Below are 13,889 nucleotides of genomic sequence, written 5' to 3'. Positions count from 1 at the left end.
GTGGGTTCAGCACCCACTCCATCTTTCACAGTGCAGACAACAGAAAACTAAGAACAGACCCACAGACCCTGCTGGAGATGAGGTTCCTTATGTGAGATGTGGAAGGAGAAGCAAGATGGAGCCACACTTGGGCCACCTGGGCAATGTCTGGGCATGAGTGCCTTCTTTTGAATGTCTGCACATGTGTGGCATGGAGAGTTGTGCCGTTGCTGGGGGGCGGGGGGCATTGAGCTCTGAGTTCTGAGGCCCAGGCTGAGCTTGCCCCAAAGCCCTTCAAACGATTCCAAGAGCAAAAGCCAAATGTCAGTCTTCTTTAAAAAGACAGCTTGGTTCTTACTTTCTGAACCAAAAGGTTGTCATTCAGAGGATTTCCAGACAGGTGGAGAAGAGGGTTTTTTTTTTTTTTGTGACAGTTTTAAACACATGAATGCGGTTGAAGCACCGCAAAAGCAGATGTATCAGTATTAAGTCTAAATACCAGTTAAAACTCATCTCACATCCTCTCTAAGTAGCTGATGTACATGGGGACTTTCAAAGACTTCATAGTTATGCACAAAGGCTACTCCACTGTGGCGCTCCTGCAAGGCAGAAGGTCTTACCAGCTGGCGTGGAAGTGGATTTTGGTGCTGGAAGTAAACTCCTGCGTGGTGTTGTTGCATTGGAGGAAGACGCAGGAGCCGCCCGGCCAGCTCCCTTGGGTGTGTCCTTAGAAGGCAGAGCCTGCTTCAGAGGAGCCTGCTCTTCATTGCCAAAGGTTGAGCCTGTGGGAGGCAGACAGCGTGTTAATTACAACATCATGAAAAATGGATGGACCCTCTTGCCATTCAGGTTTGCCAGGCCAATCCTAAGGCTACCGTCTGTGTTAGAACTCGCCTTTCAGTATGTGACCCTGAAAAGCAATTGCCTGGAAATAGATGTGGAAAGACCTTCCCTAGTCAATGTCCTAAATGTCTGTCATTCAGACCCTTAGCAAGGAGGGGAGTTCACACAGACTATACTCAGATGCGCGTGCACACACGTTGCCTACATGCATGTATAACTGTATGCTGTTTTAAGGATCAGTTGGATAGCTCATGGGGTTGGGGGCTGCAATGTTCTTTTTGTGAGTGACTGAGGAGAAATGAGAATAAAAGCACAGTCATCCGTTGCGGGGCACGTGGACCATGCCACCAGAGGAACTGGCATGGAACTGGCGAAGGGGAGCGTTTTTAAACCCTGGGAATCTTAAAACTTGAGATTTAAATCTCACCCCGACATCACCAGGAGTTGTACTCCCTTCCTGTTTCCATGCCTGCCATGGAGCACATAAGCTGAAGACCCCCAACCAGATGGCCACTGGTAGCCAGTCACTTAGCCTGTAACCTGCACCTGGAAGTCTTCCCCATGCAAACAGAGCATCGCCAGCAACTCAGCCTCAGCAAGTAGAATGTATTCACCCCCAAATCCCATCCCACTCCCCAATGTTCATATAGTCCCCATGCACGGGGAATAAAGGACACACAAGCCGTTTCACCAAGCATCACTTAAGACTGGCTGTTTTTACTGAGCTGTAACACTTGCGGGGGGAGACTCTCTCCCCGAAACACTCATCACTGGTAGGCTCCTGTTGCTTGCAGGGGCTCACATCAGAGCATGGCCCCCAATATTGGCAGTGGCGATGACCCAAACCTCTTTACTCCTTTTCTAAGAGCTGTCATGCTCTTCTGGCATTCCTGGATGGATGGAGTCCTGTGGACCCCTTTGCCCCCAGACTCTGTTTCACCCCTCCTGGTCTAGCGGCCAGTAGCATAAGACTTCCTAAGAGGTAGAACTTGGATCCCATTCATTTCTGACTTTGACCAGTCCTCTCCAAGCCAGTGTAAGGGCAGTGTCCAGATGCCCAAGAGGAGAGGGCGAACTGAGAACTATAATCTGTGGTTTCCAGACCCCTGGTGGATATTAAAACAGGAAGACAGATGAGATCAAGTTCTGTATGTAAGATGGCTTCGTGTTTACACAGATCCCACAGATGTTCCGAGTACTTCAAGTCATGCCCAGAGTTTTGTACTAATATTACAACATAAGTGCTGTGCAGAGAGTTATAGCAATTGAGAATGACCCCTGGGGGCTGGAGAGATGGCTTAGTGGTTAAAGAGCACTGACTGCTCCTCCAGAGGTCCCGAGTTCAATTCCTAGCAACCCCTTGGTAGATTCTGGTGTGTCTGAAGACAGCTACAGTGTACTCATATACATTAAATAAATCTTTTAGGGAGAGAGAGAGACCCTTAATGCAGTTTTACTCTACAGTTGGTTGATCCACAGATGTAGAACCTATTGGCACCCAGTGATGACTGCTACAGACATATCTCACTGGCTGAGGGAAACTGTTCCCAAGATGTGGGAAACCCAGCTCATTTCATCTCCAGAAGCAGAGGCCTGGGCTCAGGTGGAGGGTGGGGAGCTGAGACACGCGCGTCTTTAACTTATGGAAGCACTTGGTCGAAAGAGCTGAGAGATCTTGGCATTGCTGTTTTATTTATTTATTTTCTTTTATTGGAAATGTTTTATTTTATTTTATGGGTGTTTTATCTGCTTCCTGCATGTATACATCCCACATGTATGCAGTAGCCACAGACACCAGGAGAGGACATAGGATTCTCCCTGAGATGGCTATAGATGGTTGTGTGAGCTGCCATGTGGGTGTTAAACCTGGGTCTTCTAGAAAAGCAGCCGGTGCTCTTAACCACTGAGCTATCTGTCCAGCCCCAGCGTACTTTATTTAAAAGGCAGAAGAAATGGATGGGTAATATTGTTTGCTACTCCATTTAGACATAATCTCTCTGCCCTTAGGACAGTTTGTTACAAACTACTACTGGCTTTCTGAGGATGTGAGAAACTGGAAGATGAGCTTGTGTCAGAGTTCAACATAAGAAAGTGTGGCCCAAACTTTTCTTCTGCATCTTCTCCTCCAGCGTTTGGGAGGTTTATGTATGTGACCTGTTAAAGGCAACAATAATGTTTTCTGTTAAGAGGCAAGTCTTCCAAACAGCCCGCTGGTGGGAGCTGAGGCCTCTCCTCTGCTAATCAAGCAGGGCTGACTGGACCCAGATTAGCACTTGTTTAGAACAAACCCATCCACCTGGAGGATCAGAACCAAGTACCATGAAAAAGCAGCAATGTCAGCTGGAAGAATCACAAGCCCTTGCAATGAGAGATTAAATGTGTTTCCATCATTTTGAAAGGAGAGTCCACTATTTTACATCTATCAGGCCTGCATAAGAGTGATAACATTACCAAAATGGCAATGATGCTCTCGGTATTTGGAGATTTCATGTAACCACTGGGAGGAAGAGATTGTTGCTTTTCTCCCTAGGAAAGTCTGCTTAGAATCAGTGAGACTTGTGTTGTTCTGGGAGGGAAGGCACTTGAAGAATAACAAATAAAGACCTCGCTCCTGCTTGAAGCAGCTGGTGTTACACAGTTCTCTGCGGTCACTGTGCACGGCTTGAAATAGTTCTATACACAGCAAAGAAAGCATACCGGACCTCTGCAAGCCCAGAAGCAGCAGCAGAATCACACAGAACAGGGTCTACGCAGCTGGGTGCTGGATAAAGCAGTGTGCAAGGTGTCTATCCAAGCCCAGCCAGGAAATGCAGCGTCTTGAGTCTGCAAGGGTGAATGGCTGAGGGCCCGAAATTCAATAGCAATCCATCAGCGAGCTCAGCTCCTGAGATCAGAGACCTTCTAAGTGTTTGTGAGAGTGTTTCTGAGGTGAGAGGGGCTCAGTCGCTGGGATATATGACAGGGGAATTAGCGGATGTGTAGTCTGCTGCTGCCATAATAATAATCTATTTAATGATACATGTGTGGTAGAAACTACATTGAGTCCACAAGTCTCTTATTTAACAATTTATTCAAAATTTCTTAAGACCAGAATTACTTTTTTGTGGCGCTTGCAGAGTTCAAAGTCCTGTTATCACAACCTTGATCGGTGCAATTTATTCAGTGAACATGTCAATTCAGAGACCTGGCTGTCTTCAGGGATGGGAAGAAATCGCCCGGTGAGTCAGGAAGCTATTGATTTCCCTCTGAGAGCAGGCCTATAGCACTTCTAAAAGAATAAAAATATGGGCTGGAGAGATGGCTCAGCGGTTAAGAGCACTGACTGCTCTTCCAGAGGTCCTGAGTTCAAATTCCAGCAATAACATGGTGGCTCACAAGCATCTGTAATGGGATCAGATGCCCTCTTCTGATGTGTCTGAAGACAGCTACAGTGTACTTACATATAATAAACAAATAAATCTTTGTCAACAAGTGGGTCTACTCTTTGAGAACTGGCTTCAGTTGGCCAGTAATTAAAGATGTATTATTCAGGAAGGAAAGAACGTTCTGAACTTGGGAGCAGCCATTGAAGTCTATGGATGCCTGAGGACTTGACAGTGTGCCGACAGCATCAAGCCCTTGTTGAGAAGAGTGAAAAACAACTAGAAATAAACAAGCTGCAAGCACAAGCCAGGGAAACGTGCTGGAGAATTCAGGCAGCTAGCTAGCCTTAAACAGCCACCCACTTTCTGCCAGGTCCCACCCACTCTGGCCTGAGCTTTGTAGGCAGTTTATCCATCTTTCACCTCACCACCGGAGAGCAGAACAGCAGCAAGGTGGAGACTTCACCTCACCACAGGATGCAGACTTGGAGGGGACATCCAAGGCAAGGATGTCACTGTGCATATCTGCTACTTCCTTGCACTGGCTTCTTCATCCATAGAGGGGCGGGGGTGGGGTGGGGTGGGGATAAGGAAATCACCTTTAGTCCCGTGATAGCAGTGCCTCATACCTTTCATCCCAGCACTCAGGAGGCAAAGGCAGGCAGATCTCTGAGTTCAAGGCCAGCCTGGTCTACAGAGTGAGTTCTAGGACAGCCAGGGCTACACAGAGAAACCCTGTCTCGAAAAACCACCACCAACAACAAAAACAAAAACAAAAATACCAAAACAAACAACAATAACAAAAGAAAGGAAGAGAGAGGAAGAGAGAGAGAGAGAGAGAAATTGACTTTGTAGACTACTGTGAGAATTGAAAGAGTAAATGCCAGGAGATTTGTAAGTTGACACAGGGCTCTGGAGAGATGTCTCAGCATTTAAGAACATTTGGTGTTCTTGCAGAGAATCAGGGTTCAATTCCAGGACCCTCATGGTCAGTCTCAACTGCCTGTAACTCTTGGTCCCAGGAGAACAGTTGCCCCCTTCTGGCCTTCTTGGGTACTAGGCACATATGTGGTGCATGTATATACATACATGTCTACAAAACCTCACACAGAAAATAAAAAAAAAAATTTTAAAACATTTTTGCAGGAGTTAGTCCAAGAAAACACATTACTGTCTGATACACGGCATGCCCTGATGTGTTATTACCTTGCACACTGACTTTAATTTCTACAGCTAGTCATTTTAATGAATTCATTTATCAAAGGCACTTGGGAAGTCTGCAACGAAGACTGACATCAGATGCCTAAAGAACATGGGAAGAAAAGGTGTGTGGGGTGTCATTGAGGGAAATCCGGTCATTCCTTCAAGGGTGAAAGGCTGAAGAGAAGATGGAATGTAATTGCTTTAATAAAATACAACGAACTATTTCACACGGCAAAAGGTATGAATAATAACGAAACGGATCACCAATCCAAAGGAAGACAAGACCATGTCGGTCTCAATACTGTGAAGTCGGATGGACAGAGGGAATGTGCTGGAAACATCTACATGTGCTTTCCAAACTGCTTGTTAGGACTCACATCAAAGAGACAAATGGACGCAGGTGACATCACGGGTCTTCCATTTTGCAAACAGCTGGGTGGGTTACTGACTTATTTTAAGTCTCTAACAAGTTATAGAGTTTAGACGAGTTTTTCAGATAGTTACTGATATTTAAGTTTTCCTTTTCTTCCCTGAGGTGGCCATGCATAGCTTCCTCCCACCTTGCTACTAGAGAGTTCAGCCCCCATTCTTTTTGTATATGGCAGAGGGCAATCTTTTACCAGCTATGTATTCTCAATATTAATTGGTTTCTCACTAAGACCCAACCATTTTTCATAAAGCTTGATGAGCAGATTCTAGAATCTCTGTTAAAAAAAAAAAAAAAAAGAATAACAGATCAAGTCTACACAAGACAAATTTGAAAAGATCCTGTTTATTTTCCCTTTTTGTGGATGGGTGTTTTGCCTGCATTCAGTGTTCTTGGAGGAGGGTAGAAGAGAGTGGGGGATCCCTGGGAACTGGGGTTGCAGATGGTTGTGAACTGCCATATGGGTGCTGGGAACCTAACCCAGGTCCTCTGCAAGAGTAGCAGTGCTCTAACCACTTAGCCATCTCTCCAGCCTCCCTAGACAATTTTTTAAAGTGAGAATATCAAGGGTGGGACTCATATCTTACACTGGGGTAAACACACATGGAACAGTATTGGCTTTGAGATAAGATACGGATCAATGATCAGCCAGGAGGTGGTGGCACACACCCTTAATCTTAGCTTTCAGGTGGCAGAGGCAGGCCAGATCTTTGTGAGTTTGAGGCCAGCCTGGTCTACAGAATGAGTTTCAAGACAGTCAGGGCTACACAGAGAAAGCCTGTCTCTTGAAAATCAAAAAAAGAAGAAGAAGAAGAAGAAGAAGAAGAAGAAGAAGAAGAAGAAGAAGAAGAAGAAGAAGGAGGAGGAGGAGGAGGAGGAGGAGAAGAAGAAGAAGAAGAAGAAGAAGAAGAAGAAGAAGAAGAAGAAGAAGAAGAAGAAAGAAGAGGAGGAGGAGGAAGAGGAGGAGGAGGAGGAAGAGGAGGAGAAGAAAGAGAAGCAGAGGAGCTCAGAGGTGAAGCTTCAGGTGGCAGGGCAGGTACTAGCTCATGAGGCCATGAGGCCTTTCCCTTTAGCCCTGGATGATATACACAAAACTCTATTCTCCTCCCTGCTGACCCCTGTGACTGAGTTCTATCAAACGGGCTGAAAGCCATGTGCATCCCCACCCCCAATCTTGGCCATGATCCATATATCCCTCCCATATCATTTCCCCATCTATCTAGCTGAATGTCTCTTGAGCATCCCTGCATTGAGATGGCTCAGAATCCAAGCATTAACCTCAGGCCTTGATATGCATGCGAGCCCGAATTACATGGGAACATGCGCACACAGACACACACCATCCACATGGCAAAGAAGAAAAACAAATTAGATGAATTATGCATAATAAAATTAACATTTAAAACCTTGTATGTTTTAAATACACTATTAATAAGATGAGAAGACAACCTACAGAATTAGAGGAAATGTCAGATGAAGGTCTTGGATACGCAATGTATACTTATAAACTCAGCAACAGACAGACGTTCTACCTAATTTTAAAATGAGCACAGGTTTTAAACAGGCACTTCTCCAGAGACATGTGAGTAGCCAGCGATCACACAGAATGGGACCCAATAGTCACTGGGAAACGGCAAGGCCAAACTACAGCAAGACGTCATTACCATCTAGTAAAATGGGCTATGACTCTTACAGCACAAGCAAGTGGACCTGAGTTCAAATCCAGTGTAGTTTGTATGTGTAATCCCAGCAAGGGGATGAGGTGTGGGCAACAGCGACATGTGGATCTGGGAGGCTGGCTGCCCCTAGCAGACCCACGAGCTTCTGGGTCAGTAGGAGAGCTGTATCTCAAATGTAAGGTGGAGAAAGCTATAGTGAGCTGCCCCAAAATAACCTGACTTTGACACATCAGCAAGCACGCATGTGCATGTGTGTGCACACACCCATATGCACAGGAATAACTATAATAAGTACGCACATAGGTTGCTGTTGGATTGTAAAGCAGAGCTCCGGGAGACAATCCATCAGCCTCTCAAAATGTTACCTGTCCAGTAAAAATATGGTATTCTAGACAACGGAATGTTAGTCAGCTACCATAGGAAAGAATGAAAGCCTGCCATGTGTTACTAAAGTGAACTAAAAAGCCAGGTATAAAGGGCTAGATGCTACATGGCTCCATTTATTTGAATGTCCAGAATAAGTCGTGTTAGGAGGAGCAGGTAACAGGGCATGGTTACTAACAGGCATGGAATGTCTTTGGGGGAAATGAATTAGAGCTTTTGTCTCATATCCTTGTGAATATACTAAAGCCATTGGGCTGTACACTTTGAAGGGTAAAATTTATGGTGTTTGAATTATACTTTTTAAAAGAATTATTTATTTTAGGTCTATAAATACACTGTAGCTGTCCTCAGTCACACCAGAAGAGGGCATCAGTCCCCATTATAGATGGTTGAGAGCCACTATGTGGTTGCTGGGAATTGAACTCAGGACCTCTGGAAGAGCAGTCCGTGTTCTTAACCTCTGAGCCATCTCTCCAGCCCCTTGAATTGTATCTTAGTAAAAAGAACCTTATTCTGATGTTCCCTCTTGTAGGCTTTAATCCAGTTCTATGACCTGTAGCTGGCATGGAGGTTACAATGGATCCGTGCCAGTTTGCTTTGGTAAAAGAAGGATGGTACACATCACAAAAGGAGGATGATCCTCAGTAAGCAAATCCATCATCCCTCCTGAGAAGGACGATGATAACTGCATCCCCGGATCCCATCACCTTCCTCATTCGCCCCAACCAGTGAGACATCACTAAGAGCTACTTGGTCCACTATGGCTGCCAGTGTGAGGAGGCTTTTGAGAGGACTCGCCATGAGGCCTGCCTCCCCCCACCTCTCTCTCTCTCCCCCTTCCCCTCCCCTTTCTCTCTCTGTGAATGGAGTTAAGGACGTTATAAAACAGACTTCATGCAGCCTCATCGAGTTTACCCTTCTATGATCGGCGGTGTAAGATATGCATCCCCACCATGGAAGATGGGTCAGCACCAGACAGCCCAAATGCACGCTGCTGAATCTTGGACTTACTGGGATCCACAAGATGCATTGCTGTTCTTTAAAATCTCTAGCTTGCGGTATTTTGTTAGAGCAGAACAGAAATGGACATTCAGGCTCGGATCAGAAAAGCCTACACTAAAGAAAGATTCTTGTAGGATTCTGGGCACTGAGAAAAGTAGGAATAAATTTATGAGATATTCACTATCACCCTCCAAGAGGATGGAGTGGGGCCCTGTCAACTGACATCAGGTTGAAACTTGGGGATTCCCATTCATACTTAGTGGTCTTCTCAATTCTTCACTTACTGGGAAGGCCAAGACTAAATTTTACCAAGAGGAATAAATTATGCAGGAGGTGGTGGAAAGACTGTAGGAGCCAGAAGACCAGGAAGTCTGACCTTAGACTTCGTCTCCTAGAAATGGAAGGGAAGCTAGCGCCATGATACTTCAGCAGTATGGCTGCCTCAACAAGATCCGAACAGTGATGTTGCCAACAGACAAGCTAACATGGAAGAGGGGCAATCTCACAGGGTCTACCCCTGGAGAAAGAACTGCAGACAACTCATGACTACAGAGAGAGAGAGAGAGAGAGAGAGAGAGAGAGAGAGAGAGAGAGAGAGAGAGAGAGAGAGAGAGCCTCTCCCAGGGACGAACCCTGACCATTAAGTGGTAAACCTTAAGTCATACACAGACAAGTAGCACTTGTTGGGCTCAGCAGATGGCACTTATATATTTATGTGCACATATAACTATATATGCAACAGTAATAATTTTAAAAAGGAGGTCATGAATTTGAGAAGGAGTCAGTGGAGTTGGAGGAGATAAATGATATAATAATACTTTAATTTTTTAAAATCTCAACAAAAAGAGGAATTAATAGAAATGAGGGTCATAAACTAACCAGACTAAAATGAGTTTCATAAAGGGGAGGTTATAGGAAAAAAAAAGCAGAAAACTATTAATAATGTAAGCATATTATAACACACTCTAAGAAACATGTTTCATTGGTTTTGAATATTTATCCTATGATGATTAAGCTACTCTCTTGACTGACTCTTTAAGGACGATTCCCAGGCAATCAAGCTGTATAATGTTCTGGGTGCATGATTAACCAACTGATGCATATTTCATTCCTCTGATGGCATTTATTACTTGGTGACAAAATTCAGCTTAATTATTAAAGTGGCAAATGAATGTTTCATGTCCTGCCTCCTGCATATTTTAAGTCATGTGCTGTGGCTGGTGTATGGAATCTCCCTCACTGGATCACAGGCTAAAGCCCAGGTCTCCCACTGTGGTATTCTAAAATACCCACTGAGAGGCTCTAAAAACTTTGGGAGATGGGGCTTGGCTGTAGGAAGGTCACTGAAGGTGGATCCTTGTATATAACTCTTGGTCTCTTCTTACCACACCATCTGCTTCCTGTGGGAGACCCTCCTCCACCATATACTCCTACCACCATTAGCTAAAATAGTTTTATTTATCTGTCAGGTAGACAACTGACACACTGGGTATATGTGGTATACACACACACACACACACACACACACACACACAGTATATTAGCTGTTTACCTGACACACACACACATATGTATATATACATGTGTAATATATGTATATGATGTATATGTATGTATATACATAGATATATATGCCACTGTTAGTATTACATGTCCATTTGCATCAGTTACTTTCCTCATCGCCTTGTCAGAATCCTTGACTGAAGCAACTTAAGGAGGAGATAGAGTCTCATGGTGGGGAAGACATGGAGGCTAAAGTGGCTGTCAGAGTTCATGGTTTGCTCCTGGCTTTGTGGACAGGATTCAGAGTGCCCAGGCTGGGACTAGAAGCAGTTATTACGCTCAAGACCTAACCCCCAAGCCTCCATCTGTTATCTAGGTCACAGTCCCAAAGGTGCCAGGCAATGTCTCTAGCTGGGAACCAAGGTTCAAATTCACAAACTTGTGATGGGAACGTCAGATTCTTGCTATAACCTTACTCAGTTGGCAGATATTAAGTTCCTAGCCATCTCCTGATATAAAAAGGATTCAGTTCAATGTTAGGGGTTCTCATGGTCTGAATTTTAAAGATTTATTTTTATTTAATGTGTATGGGTGCTTCTACCTGCATGTATGTACATCCACCATGTATGTACCACGGATGTGTAGAAGGCTAGAAGAGGGCATAGAATCCCTTAGAACTGGAATCACTGTTCATTGCAAGCCACTCTGCGCATGCTGGGACTTGAACTTGGGTCCTTTGCAAGAGCAGTAAGTGCTCACCACTCCATCCCAAATTCTTACAGTTTTTCAACCAGCACTTCAGCAGTCTAGTCCAAAGCCTTCATATACAAAAGAATAACAAATATTAGGTTACATGTACCCAATACCCAGTGACAGTGAGCAAAGTTTCCCCTACAAAAAAGAGGAATGGGAACCATAACAAGGGAAGACTGGACCTGAAGCAACACCAGACCCCACCAGGGTGTGCTACAGACTGCCACAGCTAGCTCCTAATTCATGGTCACAGAGACGGCCCTGGTTGATCTTACTGCATCCTTGAAAAAATAAAAATCCCCTATGAGGATTATTGTTATGTATTTGTTTAAAAGGAGGAGGATGAAGAGGGGTGTGAGGGAGGAGGAGGAAGGGCCAGTATGCAAAACATACACATGTAAAATTATGAATAATAATAATAATACTTAAACATTTTAAGGAAAGGGAGACTCAGCAGGGCAGACACCAACTTCTGCAGCTACATACGCGGGGCTCAGGGTAACATCCTGTGGTGAGCTTGAATGAACTTGGTCAGCTTCACCCTCATAATCTCCACTGCCTGTCTCCCGAGATCTCATCAGGCACAGTAGAAACTGCAGACAGTAGGATTCATCCCCAAGGCCTCTGGTCCTATCACGCACAAGAGTGTATTTGAGAAACACCGGATGTCTATATGAATGGAGCACTGGACACAAACCTGCCCCATGACACCGCTGTGTCTGCCCCAGCCATGTCTCTTCCTCAGATCTTGAATTCAGAGACTCACTAAAAGCTTCACACTTTCTCCAGCTCTTCCCGTGGACTCGGGCTTTCATGAATAAAGTATGAGCATCCGCACACCCGATAGCATATTGGTTTTTGAAGTATTTTCAAAGGATTGAAGCAAATACACAGAGAGAAGAGATTCAGATATCTAGTCCTTAGCAGGTAGGGCTGGGGCTGATGTTCACTGGTAGAACACTCGTGTAGCATATATAGGGGCTTTGGGTTTGCTCTCCCCAGCAAAATAAAAAAAAAAAAATTTAAGGAGGAAAAAAAAAAAACCCAGAGTGTATCTACAAAACTTCATGCTGGCTCTCATGTGCTTCCTGCTCAGGTGAAGAACCACTCACCCACTTCTTCAATTCTTCTCTCATACACCAGACTTCAATTCTGACTTAAGGCTCCTGGGCTGCGTCAGTGTCTGGCGCCATAGTCTCAGAAGCAGATCATTAGCACTGCCTTGGTCCAGATCTCAGTCTCATCTCATACACATTAAGGTTAAAGTGGTTCGTTAAGAGCATCATCACCAAGAGCAGGCTGGACACACTCAAGAAACGTAGCACACAGAACAGACTGAAGAACAGACACATCACAAGATCCATTTCAACAGATGCAGAAAAGGCCTGGAACAAGGTCCAATATGCCTTTGTGGTAAGAGCCCCAGAAAGGTAGGACAAGCGGGAACTATCTAGTCATAATGTGGGCTGTATACGACACACACAGAGGCCATTACACATGAATAAAACAGTCAAGGCATTCCTGTAGGGTATTTGGCGTAATGCTGCTTCTATTATGTTAATTTGGGCCCTCAAAATTGTTTATGTGAGAATCTGTACGTCCACCTGTAACACACTAGAGGACCCTGCCTCCCCAGTTAGTTCTGATTGGTAAATAAAGTTACCAGCAGCCAATAGCTGGGGAGGGCAGATAGAGGTGGGACTTTTAGGATTCCAACAGGACAGGTAACAGGATAGGACCCTGTCCCCCAGTGGGTTCTGATTGGTAAATAAAGTTACCAGCAGCCAATGGCTGGGCAGGGCAGATAGAGGCGAGACTTTTAGGATTCCAACAGGACAAGTAACAGGATATGCTGATCCCTCCACATGGGAACAGCCCCAAAACTGGTTTAGACATAAGAATGTCCCTAGCCAAATCTTCAGCTAAAATTAGCCAATAAATCTTGTTGGTTACAGAATCCTTAAAATGCCATCTTTCACATGGCATGAGTGAAGATTTATTACATTGGTTATTGATCAAATTTACTCATAAAAAAGACAGCTGTCTTTCACCTGCTCAAACAAGGAGCAAAACCCATCCTTAGCTGGTCTGTGCACCTCACACAATTCATACCTTTATAGAACTAAAATTTTGCTTGTAAAATTCATATACTGCAGAATGAAACAGCAAGATGCAGCTCTGACAAGATTCGCCCTTGGGGATGACCTGCTGTTCCAGCTCCCTGCCTCTTCCTGCCTCACCTGAAGCTGTTTCCAGAGACTCACTCCCAGAACAGCTTCAGGAATACCTGCTGGTTTCTGATGACCTCGGTTCCTCCAGCCTTTCAGATGGAGTCCGCCAAAACCTCAGTCAAGCCCTAAACTTTCTGAACATACAGAGACTGGGTAATAAATGCTATTCCTTCCATTCCTTCCATTCCTTCCATTCCTTCCATTCCTTCCATTCCTTCCATTCCTTCCATTCCTTCCATTCCTTCCATTCCTTCCATTCCTTCCTTTCCTTCCTTTCCTTCCTTTCCTTCCTTCCCTCCCTTCCCTCCCTTCCCTTCCCTTCTCTTCCCTCCCTTCCCCCTTCCCTCCCTTCCCCCTTCTCCCTTCCTTCCTTTCTTCCTTCCTTTTTTCCTTTCCTTCCTTTCTTCCTTCCTTCCCTTCCTTCCTTCCTTCCTTTCCTTCCTTCCTTCCTTCCTTCCTTCCTTCCTTCCTTCCTTCCTTCCTTCCTTTCTTTCTTTCTTTCTTTCTTTCTTTCTTTCTTTCT

General features: G+C 44.8%; 1 protein-coding gene across 2 annotated transcripts in view; it reads right to left on the bottom strand.

The window, feature by feature from the left end:
- Positions 1 to 13,889, bottom strand: part of Mtus2 (microtubule associated scaffold protein 2) — a 346,971-nt gene that overhangs the window by 100,620 nt on the left and 232,462 nt on the right. For both annotated transcript variants that reach the window (XM_029477860.1, XM_029477861.1), the window contains one exon: positions 600 to 761. In XM_029477860.1, the coding sequence (XP_029333720.1) occupies positions 600 to 761 (162 nt within the window). The remainder of the gene's footprint in view (positions 1 to 599; positions 762 to 13,889) is intronic.

This window comes from Mus caroli, chromosome 5 (assembly GCF_900094665.2).
Source record: "Mus caroli chromosome 5, CAROLI_EIJ_v1.1, whole genome shotgun sequence".
Classification (NCBI taxonomy): Eukaryota; Metazoa; Chordata; class Mammalia; order Rodentia; family Muridae; genus Mus; species Mus caroli.
This window is presented reverse-complemented; position numbering and strand designations above follow the sequence as displayed.